At 38.0% G+C, this 18,851-nt stretch overlaps 2 protein-coding genes across 2 annotated transcripts; both read left to right on the forward strand.

The window, feature by feature from the left end:
* The first annotated feature begins 164 nt into the window (after positions 1-164).
* LOC149284707 (embryonic protein UVS.2-like) lies at positions 165-9,341 on the forward strand. Its single transcript, XM_089496327.1, has 11 exons — positions 165-288; positions 375-492; positions 835-1,010; positions 1,126-1,210; positions 1,436-1,560; positions 1,665-1,780; positions 2,095-2,320; positions 2,463-2,581; positions 2,954-3,217; positions 6,907-6,963; positions 9,147-9,341. The coding sequence occupies exons 1-11, from the start codon at positions 165-167 to the stop codon at positions 9,339-9,341; spliced, it is 1,605 nt and encodes a 534-aa protein (XP_089352453.1).
* Positions 9,342-9,857: 516 nt separating this feature from the next.
* LOC149284708 (embryonic protein UVS.2-like) lies at positions 9,858-18,736 on the forward strand. The gene is made up of 10 exons (XM_089496328.1): positions 9,858-9,981; positions 10,068-10,185; positions 10,528-10,703; positions 10,819-10,903; positions 11,129-11,253; positions 11,358-11,473; positions 11,788-12,013; positions 12,156-12,274; positions 12,647-12,910; positions 18,662-18,736. Exons 1-10 carry the CDS (start codon positions 9,858-9,860, stop codon positions 18,734-18,736), a joined length of 1,428 nt encoding a protein of 475 aa, XP_089352454.1.
* The last annotated feature ends 115 nt before the right edge of the window (positions 18,737-18,851 follow it).

The raw sequence follows: 18,851 nt of genomic DNA on the forward strand, positions 1-18,851 counted from the left end.
TCTACCAAGTCTAGTTTTCAAATTCAGGACTCAACTTTGTTAAATAATAAATAGGGTCTGTAGTCACATAAGGATAAAGATCTATGTAAGAGAGGGTAAAGTGAATGGAGTCAAAGGTGATGGGCTTTTCTTTCCCCGTGCTTCTTCCAGGCATTAAGGAGCCGATGGTCGAGGGAGACATCCTCATAAGCCCCCGTGGTCGAAGTGCAACTAAGTGTAAAGGCTGCCTTTGGCCAAAATCTGCAGATGGGACAGTTGTTGTGGCTTATAACCTTTCCCCTGATTACAGTAAGTTGATTTATTTTCCCCTAGATGATATAAATCATGTATATTTCAAATTATTTTACTGATGAAGCTCACTACCTTCTCCCCAGCTGAGCAGGAGATGGCTTTGTTTCGGAGCTCCATGCAAGAGTACGAAACCTTGACCTGCGTGCGTTTTGTTCCTCGGTCAACCCAGAGTAACTACCTCAACATTGTGAAAGCAGGGGGGTAAGAGCTACGTAATATATATAAACTAATTTAGTAAATGCTCTGATTAAATGGAATTATATTGCAAGGTTCCATATTCACAGACGTTGAGTGCATTCTTCCCTTTGTTTAAATATGAGTATTATCACAGTCTTATAGTGTTGCTCATACCCAATGTGAAGAATTTAATGTAAACATCTAAAAAATATAGTATTTTAGTACATCATTCACACATTTTGAAGCATTTTGATGTAAAATCATTACATTTCCAAATTAAAATATAATAATTTGATTATTGTTTAGGAAACACCTGTACCACTGTGCAAGTAATCACTCCTCACTGTCCATTTTTTGTTTTTCTAGCTGTGGCGCCTATGTGGGCAGAATTGGAGGTGGCCAGACAACGTATCTTAATGATGGTTGCTTGTCCAGAGGGACCATTCAACACGAGCTGAACCATAACCTCGGCTTTTACCACGAGCAGTCAAGGAGTGACCGTGATGGCTACGTGACTGTCATGACTCAGTACATCTCATCAGGTAACAATGCTGGAATACATACCCATTAAGCTCTGTAATGCTGCATCCATTTACCAGACAGATTGCTCCACTGGTTGCCTTGGAAACACACATTAAATTCTATATCTTGTCGCAGAAAACTTGATCAACTTCAAAAAAGAAGATTCCAATAACCTGGGTCTAGAATATGACTACGGCTCAGTGATGCATTATCCCAGGTAATAAACCAAACTGTATGTGTTTGACTATTAAAAAAGTACTGGTGGTCGCCATGTGGTGTACCTATTGTCTGAAGCATATTGTTCCATTGAACTCCCAAGCAATTCACATTTTAAAGATAAGGCTCAATGGAATAATATGCTGTAGAATGTGGTTGACCATCATGCCCCCTACTTATCCCATTTTTAGACCCTTAAGACACTTTATGCTCTCTTTTGTCTCAGTACTGCTTTCAGTAACACATCGGGACAAGCTACTATCATACCCAAGCCTGATCCATCCGTACCCATTGGACAAAGAAGTGGATTGAGTCCTCTGGATGTTTCAAAAATTAACAGACTGTATGAGTGTGGTGAGTACACAATGGCTGTGAATGTCTAGCTAGAGTCCACATGAGATAAATACACCAAAATGTCACTCTATGTATGCTAAACAATTTGTTTTTTGCTTTTTCAGGTGTTTGGGGAACATTGCTCAATAAGGCCAGTGGGACTGTGACCTCAGCCAATTACCCCTCTGTTTATCCCAATAACTCAAGCTCTGTTTGGTTAATTAGAACCCCATCTGGTCAGGTGTGGAATTGCACAAACATGATTGTACATACAATGTATTTTGTTATAAGTCAGAAATCTTATTTGAAACTAAAGGTTCAGATTTCTAAGATACTTTGAACCTACTTACTGCTTTTAATGTTGAATTTATCCACATGTTGGCATGGTCCTAGTAGTAGAAAAACCCTAATATTTCTTGAAACCTAATATGAGCTTCTCTACCACGATTTACCAACTTGTTACACTTGAATAATGCCCGATATAAGAAAAAACAAAATAGTCCATGTTCTTTACTTCTAAAATTAGACACAAATCCATTTATAATTTCTTTACAGGTTTCTCTGCAGTTTAACGCCTTTGATGTCCAGTCCTCTCAAGACTGTGCCTCTGACTACATTAAAATTTACGACGGTCCCATCAAGACATCCCCTGTGTTAGTGGACAGAGCGTGTGGTGCAGGACTGATCCCACCGATAATCTCTTCCACTTCCCAGATGCTTATTGAGTTTGTTAGTGATGGTGACACCACTGCCACCGGCTTTAAAGCTACGTACAGCTCAGGTAACTCCATCAATGTAACTATATAGATGTTCTTACCTAATATGATCAAATAAATTAACGCACACAGAAAGCACGACTAGATGCAGGTGACCTGACATATTATGACCTCTAACGTGTCTCTATTTAAATATTTCTGCTCTAGTACAATGTGGAGGGGCTTTCTATGCACCAACAAAGAACTTCACCTCTCCTGGATACCCCAACGGCTACTCAGTCAATATGGACTGCAACTGGAAAATCACAGCTCCTGAAGGCTATAAGGTAACATATTGACTTGGTATGGTCTATGATGTACATGCAAGGTAACAGAATGTTGCGGAATTTTGTGATACCTTTTTTACTGGGCTAGCAGTATTTTGTAATGACAAACTTTTGGGAGTCTTCACTTTATCAAGTCAAAAGCATTTCGGCTACATTACTACATGCATTACTATGATCTATAATGTAAGAAAACTGACTTTTTCTCATATGGAATTTACTGAAACTGTTTCCTGCTGATGAATTCTCTTCATTTGAAATACCAGTGAATCCAAGTCAAGCATAATATTGTGCTTAAGACATTAAAAACTTGATTTGCAATACAAGGTGTTGTCTTTGGTCATAATTATATTGTATTCTGTTTTGTTCCTTTAGATTTCTCTGACATTTAATGAGTTTGTCTTGGAGTCTGGTGTGTTCGGATTTTGCCGATACGACTATGTGAAAGTTTATAACGGAGCAGATAGCAGCTCCCCACTGATGGGGGCATACTGTGGCACTAGATCCCTGGCTCCTTTGGTCTCATCCGGAAATTTCATGATGATTCAGTTTCGTAGTGATCAAACAAAAACATTTAAAGGGTTCAATGCTACATACGTGTTCTGTGAGTATTACGGCTCATCCAGCCCTTTCAAAGAAGTATGTAATTGTGTGGGGGTTTTTTTACATAAAATGTCACTAATTCCATTTTCTATTTTTATTTATTTCAGTGCCAAAGTAATAAAGTATATGGAGTAGAAGAAAGCTATTGTTACAACAGAATTTTGTAGAGGACCCACACAATTTTTTCTTCAATAGCAATATATAAAAAAAAATCAAACACTAATATTGATTTGTTGTGATTTGTTTGTGATTAACTGGGTATCTCAAGTAAACTTTTGCTTCATTAATAAAGTATGTTTAAACAAATATTTGGCGTGTGTTTGTCTTAGATTATTAAATCAAAAAATATATATTTGGACAGAGTAATGCTCAAATATCCAATTTTATATTCAAAGCTGCAACTTGCATGAACTTGTATGAAGAATTATCATTATTGAGAATCAAATGAACAGATGTTCATGACTTGGGCTCTACAAAAAGCATATAAGTCAGTTTGGTGGATACATTAAATTGTCTTCTAGTAGAAGTGGTAGAGATTGATCCAGTGAGGGAATTGAAGCATCCTGGAGATGAAACATCAGTTTAACCCAATCATAGATAGGTCAGAGTAGAGCTGGATGGAAATTATTGGAGAAAATGGCACTTTTCACACTTGTAATCTCCCCTTTAATGGACACAGCCAGGTGGCTTGAGCAATGATACACACCAGAAAGGGATGCAGGGTGTGCAAGAGACCAAAGGGTTATGTTAGCCACCAGGACTACATATATAAGAGTGTTTGATTTATAACAATACGATATCTTAATGCCACATTTTAAGTCTGTCTGTATTGTTACCCGATATATTTTTATCCATTAAGCCACTTATTTATTATTTTAGCTGCCCTTCTCTGATCTGTAAAGTGGCATAACCTCTTCTATCTTTCTGCTTCTAATTCCTCTTGGTATACAACCCAGAACCCTTCTTGCTTTTCCCCACCACTTTGTTGTATTACCTGCTTGCCTTTAAATCCTCAGAAATAAATACTTCCTAGTCCCACTCTTCTGTTAGCGTTGGAGGCACAGTACCCCTAATACTATATTCTGCCTTCGGAAATTTACATCTCACTTCCATTATTTTACTTAAATCAACCTTAAACTGCAGCTGGCACACGCACAATCATTGTAAATAATTACCCATTTGGCTTCTTCCACCAAGAATGTCAACCGTGTTCTAGACCTCTGTGTTGGACACTAGAAAGATGTTCTAAAATTACACTTAGCTCTTATTCCGAGTATAAGTTGTTTTATTATTAACCAAGTGTTTTAAAAAAATCTAGTTTTCTTATCTGGGATGTCATATATTATAAGAAGTTGTGGACAAGTCAAATTGTTTCATAATATTTTATCACTTTTTACACCGAGGCAGCTTGTCAGGGCCCGGGTAATCGGGTTGGGTAGGAGCCTCCTTACAGGGGATACCTGGGGTTCTGTCTGCACACAGCAATGCATAGTAAACGAAGGATAAGTCAGACAGGCACAAAGGAATACACCATAGGCAGAATTCCAGGTAATGCTATGTATTGGATAATATGGCAGGACAAACAAATACAGGTTAAAAAGTCTCTTAGCAAGAAAAACGTATATATGGCAAGAAGCTCTCTGGACAGGGCACAAGGCAGGAAGCCCACTTGAAAGGGCACAAGGCAAGAAGCCCACTTGAAAGGGCACAAGGCAGGAAGCTCACTTGAAAGGGCACAAGGCAGGGAGCCCACTTGAAAGGGCACAAAGCAGGAAGCCCACTTGAGAGGGCACAAGGCAGGAAGCCCACTTGAAAGGGCACAAGGCAGGAAGCCCACTTGAAAGGACACAAAGCAGGAAGCCCACTTGAGAGGGCACAAGGCAGGAAGCCCACTTGAAAGGGCACAAGGCAGGAACACACAGGGGATGGAGTGAGAAGCCGAAATCCCCAGACGTTTCTTCTTTAATCAAGGATAGGATATCTTAACCTTCAGGAACTTCTCGAAACCACCTTAAATAGCGACCGCTGGCAACCAGCACTACCGTTTTGCTGGCTGGATTCACCACGTGCGGATTCCACTGCGTACGGATACCTACGGGCTGAAGGTAGGATCAGGTACAAAGCAGGATCAGGTACAGGGCCAGAGCAACACAGTCCCATTACTTCAATGCAAAGGCCCTGACTGAAGGGCAGGCAGGCTCAGTCCTGTCAACGAGGCTCAGCTGGTTGTACTGATTAGGTCTGGGTGCTCCAGAGTAAGAAGGGTTACACCCAGGTAAGCAGAGGCAGCTGGTCTGCTACTTAGCCTACAGGGTACTGTGTACACACAGGAGGCCTCTAGGGGCTGCCGCTTATATGACAGGAAGTAAAATGAATACAGAATCCTGGCTGACAGGGTGGAATCCTGACACAGCTACTCTCCTGGTTCCAAAATCCATAGTTTCGGCCAGCATCCCCAAAGATAATGGACTCTTAGAACTCGTAGTTTTCAGAAAGGTTCTCCTCACTGGAGTAACTACAGGGTTAGGCCTGTGCCTCTTGGAGGCCCGATGAGACTCCATCTTCCTGTCTCCTCGTATGATAGAGGGCCCTTTCTAAACTATTGTGAACCGGCATGGGAAGACAAAACTGTTTCAGGGTCACGTTAAGTCACGTGTCTGCGGTGAAACCAAGGCTGCTTATACACTGTGCACGAGGAGGCAGAGGGAAATGCCTAGCCATGTTGGCATTTACAAATATTTGGGTTCAAGCGTGGTACTGTAATAGGATTCCACCCTAGCAATAAGTCAGTTCATGAACCTTTATCCCTCCTAGATTTTCCATAGCTGAAGAGTTACAACCTTCCACTGGCATTAATATCATGGAATGGAATGAGTTTCCATTATGAAATAGTTGGATGAGTATGCTGTGGAAGACCATAATCGGCCTGTCCAGAGTCCTGACCTCAACCCCACCGAGCACCTTTGTGATGAACAAATTCCCACAGAAACACTTGTGGAAAGCCTTCCCAGAAGAGTGGATGTTGTTAAAGCTGCAAAAGGGAACCAACTACATATTAATGTCTATGTATTTTTAATGTGAAATCATTAAAATCCCTGTTGGCTTAATTGTCAGATGACTTAATACTTTTGTCCATATAGTGTATTTCTCATACTTGTATTATGGTACGGGTTCAGCTGCATATGGTTGTACCTTAAGACAGGGATGGCTCTAGGTTTTCACCAAAAAGGCTCATCTTTTTGACAAACTGGAACTTAAGAATATTAAATCATTCGACACATATAATATTTTTTTTACTCCAGAGTCGAAAAAAAGTTTACAAAGGCAATGCTCTAATTGGAGCCCCATAAATTTATTGTGGACCTATTAAGCTGCTTATTCTTTGACATGATAGTGCCTCATCTGCTAGTTTCTAAAGTACTCATACCTGCTAGTTTGGTACAAGCTGGTCGTCCACCGAAAAAGTCAATGAAACACAGAAACACTCATTTATAATGTTGATATCTCAATGCTGTGAATGGTTGTTATGTTTCTAATCACTTATTGCCATATCGCTGTCATCAATTCGACAGAAAAAAAACAAAAAACTTTTAATAAACTTTAAACAGAAAGAATAAAAAAGCTAAATCATCTAAATTCATTCTAGTTATAATATATATTTCACATGTGAAAATCCATCGCAGGTTTAACATCCTATAATTTCATTTTCCCTTTTGTTTCGCCAGGTGTATAATCCATTTATGCAAATCCTTTTTGAACGCATTCATCATTTACAAACAGGCGTAAAGGGCAACACAGTGATTGTTATAATAACCCATTTTAGTCATACCTTAACATCTACTGGATGTAGTGTCACGTAACATTCCATTACAACAATCATTTTGGTAGAATAATTCCTATTTTTCAATACTCTATCACATTTGCCATTTTCAAGAGAGGTCCACAGTTTGGTAAAATGCAAGATGAAATTCCATCTGTAGAAAGTACAATATTAGGAACAGAAAAGGAGTAAAACAAAACACCTAGACCATTGTTCATCTCTGCAACTTAGAATTATAAATAAACTAGAGAGCATAGCCAGCCATGTCCCTATTTCAGGCCTATCTGAATCTGATGAGGGAAAACCCACTCCCTGCATAAAAATTATGGCCGGGGATACAAAAACAACAGAAACAGTCCAACCTTATTTATAGTGGGCAGGAAAACGAGTGTCACGTCACTAGAGCAGACTCTCAGATAATTCGGTTTAGCAGAACCCACCAAGACTGGGTTTCCCCATGCATAAAAGAGACATGTATTGATCTGCAAGGTCACTCCATTCAAACTCCCTTAATTCTGTATCTTAAAGGTCATGACTATCCTTATGTGAGAGCAGCCAGCAGTCAAGTCAACAGGCATGAATAGAATATATCTAAAATATCTATCCACCAAATTTAACCAAGCTTTGCCAATATTCCCAGGCCAAAATTATGATAATTTTGGTTAATTCAATAGAATAAACAGATTTTTTTTTTAATGGTTATACAAGGGCATGTGAACAGGGAAAGCTGTTAACTATTTTATGATCAATGCTGCCAAGTAATATCTAGAAGAACTAGACTTTTCCTGATAGTACAAACATGGCTTTATTTTATTAATGGTTGGAAGTGGACACGTTAGTTTAAGGGCAAACCCATTTCATATTTATATTTCAATTTTAGAAATTTGAAAAAAACCCCACAAAACTTTATAATAAGAAGTCTTAAAAAGTGAACAGATGAAGATGGTCAGGTATAGCGCAGAATTGAACATTTCACAACTACAACATTTAAAGAGGTAAAATCATACAGCTGTACAAATTAAATTAGACACAATAAAATAAAAAAGGGAATGTCCGATATCTGTCCAGGCAGACAATTAAAAACTATTTTTATTGAAACATACATAATAAATATTACCTCCTTGTTTGTAACCAAAGTAAAAAGGGACCATTACAGGTGAGAATAATTTATAATTAAAGCTGTCTCCTGTCCCTGTAACAATCATCAATTCTTCTCATATAACGACCATGATATGGTCCTGGAGCATCTCCTTGAGTCACATCCATTTACTGATGACTCTGGCTACTGATTGGTTGAAACTTTGTAAGATTTTGGATATAAACTGGACCTGGGATTGGGTTGAACTATAGACGCAGTGAGACGTAGAAGAAAGAATAGTCTACTTCATCAGAAGTCAAGATGGACAAGAGAATCCCATTCATTCTGCTGGCCTGTATGATAGGGCTTGGAATGAATGTTCCTTTACCAGGAAATTTACAGGTGAGATGCTGAGATATAGATTTCATATACACAGAACCATGAAATATTTGTTAAAATAACTGGTTCACCCAACATTGATACTGACTGCAATTCTCCATATTGATCATATATTAAACTTAAACAAAACAATGTGACTTTTGCAGGTTTATTTACCTGGAATGGAATTATTTGGTAAGCTATATTCTTAGAAAGTATCTTTCTATCTCTCTCTCTCTCTCTCTCTCTCCAATTCTTTTTTTTTTGTCTTCTTCACTTCTCCACTAAATCACCTTTGCTGATTTTTAACAGACAAAGATACAAACACCCTGGACGTTCTAAAGTCATTATCAAAATCAAATCCAGGTAAGAAAGGCTTCTAGGTCATATTGCAAAAAAGAAATCATGTTACCTACAATCTTTGCTAAAATAAAATGAAATCATCCAAAACAAAGTACTACAGCCTTATGATGATGGGGCTTAGAATGTATTATTAAGTCGAAGAATGATGATTTACGCACCTGTTCTAGATTTATATTATGTCTCGTTGATTATGATTTTATGGATTTCAATTTTTTTTGGTTTAATGGAACGTAAAAGAACATCCAAATAATAAAAAAAAACAAAAACAGAATTTAGTTTAAATTTTTAAGGTAAGAGGAAAATTTACTATTGTTAATACGATTTAGTTCCATAAAGAAGATGCTTACCGTCTGCCTAATGTTGATATTTTTACAGAGGATAACAACGTAAAAGAAGATCGAGATGTTTTCAGCACGATTATTGAGCAAAACAAAGGTACCGACATTCAACATAACAGAAATCATATAAAAGGACGCATGAATAAGAAATTTTATGTTCAATATGTTCACAATTGCATGTGAAGGATACTGATAATACCAAAAGAGGAAATTATTTTATAGAAATACCTCTCTCTAGACATGTATTTTGTGGGGCTGGAAAAAATTCTGAAGGGTCCATAGGCGTAGCTATGTGAAAAAAGTATTAACTACATGAAACAAGGCTTTCTACGTCTGATTGATCGGAAATTCAGATTTGTTGATCTTGTCTCGTGAAAAAAGAATTTCTATTAGAGAAAAACTCCCGGTTAATGTTTTTTTGCCACTCTCTTAAAAACTACTAGGTAGACAATTCCTTTAATATTAACAAATTGATTTCAATCGGTAGAACAGGAAGATTGTTTAAAATGAAAAAAGGGAATTGAATCAAAGTCAATCTACCAAGTCTAGTTTTCAAATTCAGGACTCAACTTTGTTAAATAATAAATAGGGTCTGTAGTCACATAAGGATAAAGATCTATGTAAGAGAGGGTAAAGTGAATGGAGTCAAAGGTGATGGGCTTTTCTTTCCCCGTGCTTCTTCCAGGCATTAAGGAGCCGATGGTCGAGGGAGACATCCTCATAAGCCCCCGTGGTCGAAGTGCAACTAAGTGTAAAGGCTGCCTTTGGCCAAAATCTGCAGATGGGACAGTTGTTGTGGCTTATAACCTTTCCCCTGATTACAGTAAGTTGATTTTTTTTCCCCTAGATGATATAAATCATGTATATTTCAAATTAATTTACTGATGAAGCTCACTACCTTCTCCCCAGCTGAGCAGGAGATGGCTTTGTTTCGGAGCTCCATGCAAGAGTACGAAACCTTGACCTGCGTGCGTTTTGTTCCTCGGTCAACCCAGAGTAACTACCTCAACATTGTGAAAGCAGGGGGGTAAGAGCTACGTAATATATATAAACTAATTTAGTAAATGCTCTGATTAAATGGAATTATATTGCAAGGTTCCATATTCACAGACGTTGAGTGCATTCTTCCCTTTGTTTAAATATGAGTATTATCACAGTCTTATAGTGTTGCTCATACCCAATGTGAAGAATTTAATGTAAACATCTAAAAAATATAGTATTTTAGTACATCATTCACACATTTTGAAGCATTTTGATGTAAAATCATTACATTTCCAAATTAAAATATAATAATTTGATTATTGTTTAGGAAACACCTGTACCACTGTGCAAGTAATCACTCCTCACTGTCCATTTTTTGTTTTTCTAGCTGTGGCGCCTATGTGGGCAGAATTGGAGGTGGCCAGACAACGTATCTTAATGATGGTTGCTTGTCCAGAGGGACCATTCAACACGAGCTGAACCATAACCTCGGCTTTTACCACGAGCAGTCAAGGAGTGACCGTGATGGCTACGTGACTGTCATGACTCAGTACATCTCATCAGGTAACAATGCTGGAATACATACCCATTAAGCTCTGTAATGCTGCATCCATTTACCAGACAGATTGCTCCACTGGTTGCCTTGGAAACACACATTAAATTCTATATCTTGTCGCAGAAAACTTGATCAACTTCAAAAAAGAAGATTCCAATAACCTGGGTCTAGAATATGACTACGGCTCAGTGATGCATTATCCCAGGTAATAAACCAAACTGTATGTGTTTGACTATTAAAAAAGTACTGGTGGTCGCCATGTGGTGTACCTATTGTCTGAAGCATATTGTTCCATTGAACTCCCAAGCAATTCACATTTTAAAGATAAGGCTCAATGGAATAATATGCTGTAGAATGTGGTTGACCATCATGCCCCCTACTTATCCCATTTTTAGACCCTTAAGACACTTTATGCTCTCTTTTGTCTCAGTACTGCTTTCAGTAACACATCGGGACAAGCTACTATCATACCCAAGCCTGATCCATCCGTACCCATTGGACAAAGAAGTGGATTGAGTCCTCTGGATGTTTCAAAAATTAACAGACTGTATGAGTGTGGTGAGTACACAATGGCTGTGAATGTCTAGCTAGAGTCCACATGAGATAAATACACCAAAATGTCACTCTATGTATGCTAAACAATTTGTTTTTTGCTTTTTCAGGTGTTTGGGGAACATTGCTCAATAAGGCCAGTGGGACTGTGACCTCAGCCAATTACCCCTCTGTTTATCCCAATAACTCAAGCTCTGTTTGGTTAATTAGAACCCCATCTGGTCAGGTGTGGAATTGCACAAACATGATTGTACATACAATGTATTTTGTTATAAGTCAGAAATCTTATTTGAAACTAAAGGTTCAGATTTCTAAGATACTTTGAACCTACTTACTGCTTTTAATGTTGAATTTATCCACATGTTGGCATGGTCCTAGTAGTAGAAAAACCCTAATATTTCTTGAAACCTAATATGAGCTTCTCTACCACGATTTACCAACTTGTTACACTTGAATAATGCCCGATATAAGAAAAAACAAAATAGTCCATGTTCTTTACTTCTAAAATTAGACACAAATCCATTTATAATTTCTTTACAGGTTTCTCTGCAGTTTAACGCCTTTGATGTCCAGTCCTCTCAAGACTGTGCCTCTGACTACATTAAAATTTACGACGGTCCCATCAAGACATCCCCTGTGTTAGTGGACAGAGCGTGTGGTGCAGGACTGATCCCACCGATAATCTCTTCCACTTCCCAGATGCTTATTGAGTTTGTTAGTGATGGTGACACCACTGCCACCGGCTTTAAAGCTACGTACAGCTCAGGTAACTCCATCAATGTAACTATATAGATGTTCTTACCTAATATGATCAAATAAATTAACGCACACAGAAAGCACGACTAGATGCAGGTGACCTGACATATTATGACCTCTAACGTGTCTCTATTTAAATATTTCTGCTCTAGTACAATGTGGAGGGGCTTTCTATGCACCAACAAAGAACTTCACCTCTCCTGGATACCCCAACGGCTACTCAGTCAATATGGACTGCAACTGGAAAATCACAGCTCCTGAAGGCTATAAGGTAACATATTGACTTGGTATGGTCTATGATGTACATGCAAGGTAACAGAATGTTGCGGAATTTTGTGATACCTTTTTTACTGGGCTAGCAGTATTTTGTAATGACAAACTTTTGGGAGTCTTCACTTTATCAAGTCAAAAGCATTTCGGCTACATTACTACATGCATTACTATGATCTATAATGTAAGAAAACTGACTTTTTCTCATATGGAATTTACTGAAACTGTTTCCTGCTGATGAATTCTCTTCATTTGAAATACCAGTAAATCCAAGTCAAGCATAATATTGTGCTTAAGACATTAAAAACTTGATTTGCAATACAAGGTGTTGTCTTTGGTCATAATTATATTGTATTCTGTTTTGTTCCTTTAGATTTCTCTGATATTTAATGAGTTTGTCTTGGAGTCTGGTGTGTTCGGATTTTGCCGATACGACTATGTGAAAGTTTATAACGGAGCAGATAGCAGCTCCCCACTGATGGGGGCATACTGTGGCACTAGATCCCTGGCTCCTTCGGTCTCATCCGGAAATTTCATGATGATTCAGTTTCGTAGTGATCAAACAAAAACATTTAAAGGGTTCAATGCTACATACGTGTTCTGTGAGTATTACGGCTCATCCAGCCCTTTCAAAGAAGTATGTAATTGTGTGGGGTTTTTTTTACATAAAATGTCACTAATTCCATTTTCTATTTTTATTTATTTCAGTGCCAAAGTAATAAAGTATATGGAGTAGAAGAAAGCTATTGTTACAACAGAATTTTGTAGAGGACCCACACAATTTTTTCTTCAATAGCAATAATTTAAAAAATCAAACACTAATATTGATTTGTTGTGATTTGTTTGTGATTTACTGGGTATCTCAAGTAAACTTTTGCTTCATTAATAAAGTATGTTTAAATAAATATTTGGCGTGTGTTTGTCTTAGATTATTAAATTAAAAAATATATATTTGGACAGAGTAATGCTCAAATATCCAATTTTATATTCAAAGCTGCAACTTGCATGAACTTGTATGAAGAATTATCATTATTGAGAATCAAATGAACAGATGTTCATGACTTGGGCTCTACAAAAAGCATATAAGTCAGTTTGGTGGATACATTAAATTGTCTTCTAGTAGAAGTGGTAGAGATTGATCCAGTGAGGGAATTGAAGCATCCTGGAGATGAAACATCAGTTTAACCCAATCATAGATAGGTCAGAGTAGAGCTGGATGGAAATTATTGGAGAAAATGGCACTTTTCACACTTGTAATCTCCCCTTTAATGGACACAGCCAGGTGGCTTGAGCAATGATACACACCAGAAAGGGATGCAGGGTGTGCAAGAGACCAAAGGGTTATGTTAGCCACCAGGACTACATAACTTCTCTGAACTCTCTCCAGAACAATACTCTACAAAGATCTGTAAAGTGGCATAACCTCTTCTATCTTTCTGCTTCTAATTCCTTTTGGTATACAACCCAGAACCCTTCTTGCTTTTCCCCACCACTTTGTTGTATTACCTGCTTGCCTTTAAATCCTCAGAAATAAATACTTCCTAGTCCCACTCTTCTGTTAGCGTTGGAGGCACGGTACCCCTAATACTATATTCTGCCTTCGGAAATTTACATCTCACTTCCATTATTTTACTTAAATCAACCTTAAACTGCAGCTGGCACACTCACAATCATTGTAAATAATTACCCATTTGGCTTCTTCCACCAAGAATGTCAACCGTGTTCTAGACCTCTGTGTTGGACACTAGAAAGATGTTCTAAAATTACACTTAGCTCTTATTCCGAGTATAAGTTGTTTTATTATTAACCAAGTGTTTTTAAAAAATCTAGTTTTCTTATCTGGGATGTCATATATTATAAGAAGTGGTGGACAAGTCAAATTGTTTCATAATATTTTATCACTTTTTACACCGAGGCAGCTTGTCAGGGCCCGGGTAATCGGGTTGGGTAGGCGCTTCCTTACAGGGGATACCTGGGGTTCTGTCTGCACACAGCAATGCATAGTAAACGAAGGATAAGTCAGACAGGCACAAAGGAATACACCACAGGCAGAATTCCAGGTAATGCTATGTATTGTATAATATGGCAGGACAAACAAATACAGGTTAAAAAGTCTCTTAGCAAGAAAAACGTATATATGGCAAGAAGCTCTCTGGACAGGGCACAAGGCAGGAAGCCCACTTGAAAGGGCACAAGGCAAGAAGCCCACTTGAAAGGGCACAAGGCAGGAAGCTCACTTGAAAGGGCACAAGGCAGGGAGCCCACTGGACAGGGCACAAGCCAGGAAGCCCACTTGAAAGGACACAAAGCAGGAAGCCCACTTGAGAGGGCACAAGGCAGGAAGCCCTCTTGAAAGGGCACAAGGCAGGAACACACAGGGGATGGAGTGAGAAGCCGAAATCCCCAGACGTTTCTTCTTTAATCAAGGATAGGATATCTTAACCTTCAGGAACTTCTCGAAACCACCTTAAATAGCGACCGCTGGCAACCAGCACTACCGTTTTGCTGGCTGGATTCACCACGTGCGGATTCCACTGCGTACGGAAACCTACGGGCTGAAGGTAGGATCAGGTACAAAGCAGGATCAGGTACAGGGCCAGAGCAACACAGTCCCATCACTTCAATGCAAAGTCAGGCCCTGACTGAAGGGCAGGCAGGCTCAGTCCTGTCAACGAGGCTCAGCTGGTTGTACTGATTAGGTCTGGGTGCTCCAGCGTAAGAAGGGTTACACCCAGGTAAGCAGAGGCAGCTGGTCTGCACGTTAGCCTACAGGGTACTGTGTACACACAGGAGGCCTCTAGGGGCTGCCGCTTATATGACACGAAGTAAAATAAATACAGAATCCTGGCTGACAGGGTGGAATCCTGACACAGCTTCTCTCCTGGTTCCAAAATCCATAGTTTCGGCCAGCATCCCCAAAGATAATGGACTCTTAGAACTCGTAGTTTTCAGAAAGGTTCTCCTCACTGGAGTAACCACAGGGTTAGGCCTGTGCCTCTTGGAGGCCCGATGAGACTCCATCTTCCTGTCTCCTCGTATGATAGAGGGCCCTTTCTAAACTATTGTGAACCGGCATGGGAAGACAAAACTGTTTCAGGGTCACGTTACGTCATGTGTCTGCGGTGAAACCAAGGCTGCTTATACACTGTGCACGAGGAGGCAGAGGGAAATGCCTAGCCATATTGGCATTTACAAATATTTGGGTTCAAGCGTGGTACTGTAATAGGATTCCACCCTAGCAATAAGTCAGTTCATGAACCTTTATCCCTCCTAGATTTTCCATAGCTGAAGAGTTACAACCTTCCACTGGCATTAATATCATGGAATGGAATGAGTTTCCATTATGAAATAGTTGGATGAGTATGCTGTGGAAGACCATAATCGGCCTGTCCAGAGTCCTGACCTCAACCCCACCGAGCACCTTTGTGATGAACAAATTCCCACAGAAACACTTGTGGAAAGCCTTCCCAGAAGAGTGGATGTTGTTAAAGCTGCAAAAGGGAACCAACTACATATTAATGTCTATGTATTTTTAATGTGAAATCATTAAAATCCCTGTTGGCTTAATTATCAGATGACTTAATACTTTTGTCCATATAGTGTATTTCTCATACTTGTATTATGGTACGGGTTCAGCTGCATATGGTTGTACCTCAAGACAGGGATGGCTCTAGGTTTTCACCAAAAAGGCTCATCTTTTTGACAAACTGGAACTTAAGAATATTAAATCATTCGACACATATAATATTTTTTTTACTCCAGAGTCGAAAAAAAGTTTACAAAGGCAATGCTCTAATTGGAGCCCCATAAATTTATTGTGGACCTATTAAGCTGCTTATTCTTTGACATGATAGTGCCTCATCTGGTAGTTTCCAAAGTACTCATACCTGCTAGTTTGGTACAAGCTGGTCGTCCACCGAAAAAGTCAATGAAACACAGAAACACTCATTTATAATGTTGATATCTCAATGCTGTGAATGGTTGTTATGTTTCTAATCACTTATTGCCATATCGCTGTCATCAATTCGACAGAAAAAAAACAAAAAACTTTTAATAAACTTTAAACAGAAAGAATAAAAAAGCTAAATCATCTAAATTCATTCTAGTTATAATATATATTTCACATGTGAAAATCCATCGCAGGTTTAACATCCTATAATTTCATTTTCCCTTTTGTTTCGCCAGGTGTATAATCCATTTATGCAAATCCTTTTTGAACACATTCATCATTTACAAACAGGCGTAAAGGGCAACACAGTGATTGTTATAATAACCCATTTTAGTCATACCTTAACATCTACTGGATGTAGTGTCACGTAACATTCCATTACAACAATCATTTTGGTAGAATAATTCCTATTTTTCAATACTCTATCACATTTGCCATTTTCAAGAGATGTCCACAGTTTGGTAAAATGCAAGATGAAATTCCATCTGTAGAAAGTACAATATTAGGAACAGAAAAGGAGTAAAACAAAACACCTAGACCATTGTTCATCTCTGCAACTTAGAATTATAAATAAACTAGAGAGCATAGCCAGCCATGTCCCTATTTCAGGCCTATCTGAATCTGATGAGGGAAAACCCACTCCCTGCATAAAAATTATGGCCGGGGATACAAAAACAACAGAAACAGTCCAACCTTATTTATAGTGGGCAGGAAAACGAGTGTCACGTCACTAGCGCAGACTCTCAGATAATTCGGTTTAGCAGAACCCACCAAGACTGGGTTTCCCCATGCATAAAAGAGACATGTATTGTACCTTAAAGGTCATGGCTATCCTTATGTGAGAGCAGCCAGCAGTCAAGTCAACAGGCATGAATAGAATATATCTAAAATATCTATCCACCAAGTTTAACCAAGCTTTGCCAATATTCCCAGGCCAAAATTATGATAATTTTGGTTAATTCAATAGAATAAACTGATTTTTTTTTTAATGGTTATACAAGGGCATGTGAACAGGGAAAGCTGTTAACTATTTTATGATCAATGCTGCCAAGTAATATCTAGAAGAACTAGACTTTTCCTGATAGTACAAACATGGCTTTATTTTATTAATGGTTGGAAGTGGACACGTTAGTTTAAGGGCAAACCCACTTCGTATTTATATTCCAAATTTATAGATTTGAAAAAAAACCCCACAAAACTTTATAATAAGAAGTCTTAAAAAGTAAACAGATGAAGATGGTCAGGTATAGCGTAGAATTGAACATTTCACAACTACAACATTTAAAGAGGTAAAATCATACAGCTGTATAAATTAAATTAGACACAATAAAATAAAAAAGGGAATGTACGATATCTGTCCAGGCAGACAATTAAAAACTATTTTTATTGAAACATACATAATAAATATTACCTCCTTGTTTGTAACCAAAGTAAAAAGGGACAATTACAGGTGAGAATAATTTATAATTAAAGCTGTCTCCTGTCCCTGTAATAATCATCAATTCTTCTCATATAACGACCATGATATGGTCCTGGAGCATCTCCTTGAGTCACATCCATTTACTTATGACTCTGGCTACTGATTGGTTGAAACTTTGTAAGATTTTGGATATAAACTGGACCTGGGATTGGGTTGAACTATAGACACAGTGAGACGTAGAAGAAAGAATAGTCTACTTCATCAGAAGTCAAGATGGACAAGAGAATCCCATTCATTCTGCTGGCCTGTATGATAGGGCTTGGAATGAATGTTCCTTTACCAGGAAATTTACAGGTGAGATGCTGAGATATAGATTTCATATACACAGAACCATGAAATATTTGTTAAAATAACTGGTTCACCCAACATTGATACTGACTGCAATTCTCCATATTGATCATATATTAAACTTAAACAAAACAATGTGACTTTTGCAGGTTTATTTACCTGGAATGGAATTATTTGGTAAGCTATATTCTTAGAAAGTATCTTTCTATCTCTCTCTCTCTCTCTCTCTCTCCAATTCTTTTTTTTTTGTCTTCTTCACTTCTCCACTAAATCACCTTTGCTGATTTTTAACAGACAAAGATACAAACACCCTGGACGTTCTAAAGTCATTATCAAAATCAAATCCAGGTAAGAAAGGCTTCTAGGTCATATTGCAAAAAAGAAATCATGTTACCTACAATCTTTGCTAAAATAAAATGAAATCATCCAAAACAAAGTACTACAGCCTTATGATGATGGGGCTTAGAATGTATTATTAAGTCGAAGAATGATGATTTACGCACCTGTTCTAGATTTATATTATGTCTCGTTGATTATGATTTTATGGATTTAAATTTTTTTTGGTTTAATGGAACGTAAAAGAACATCCAAATAATAAAAAAAAACAAAAACAGAATTTAGTTTAAATTTTTAAGGTAAGAGGAAAATTTACTATTGTTAATACGATTTAGTTCCATAAAGAAGATGCTTACCGTCTGCCTAATGTTGATATTTTTACAGAGGATAACAACGTAAAAGAAGATTGAGATGTTTTCAGCACGATTATTGAGCAAAACAAAGGTACCGACATTCAACATAACAGAAATCATATAAAAGGACGCATGAATAAGAAATTTTATGTTCAATATGTTCACAATTGCA

Source organism: Sceloporus occidentalis, unplaced genomic scaffold (assembly GCF_023333645.1).
Source record: "Sceloporus occidentalis isolate IW3139 unplaced genomic scaffold, rSceOcc1.0.p SCAF_89, whole genome shotgun sequence".
In the NCBI taxonomy this organism is placed as follows: domain Eukaryota; kingdom Metazoa; phylum Chordata; class Lepidosauria; order Squamata; family Phrynosomatidae; genus Sceloporus; species Sceloporus occidentalis.

Coding starts and splice junctions, on each gene's coding strand:
- LOC149284707 (XM_089496327.1), top strand. CDS start 165: ATGGTCGAGGGAGACATCCTCATAAGCCCCCGTGGTCGAAGTGCAACT. Junction 493..834: donor AACATTGTGAAAGCAGGGGG/GTAAGAGCTACG, acceptor TTGTTTTTCTAG/CTGTGGCGCCTATGTGGGCA. Junction 1,781..2,094: donor TTAGAACCCCATCTGGTCAG/GTGTGGAATTGC, acceptor ATTTCTTTACAG/GTTTCTCTGCAGTTTAACGC.
- LOC149284708 (XM_089496328.1), top strand. CDS start 9,858: ATGGTCGAGGGAGACATCCTCATAAGCCCCCGTGGTCGAAGTGCAACT. Junction 10,704..10,818: donor GACTCAGTACATCTCATCAG/GTAACAATGCTG, acceptor ATCTTGTCGCAG/AAAACTTGATCAACTTCAAA. Junction 12,275..12,646: donor CAGCTCCTGAAGGCTATAAG/GTAACATATTGA, acceptor TTGTTCCTTTAG/ATTTCTCTGATATTTAATGA.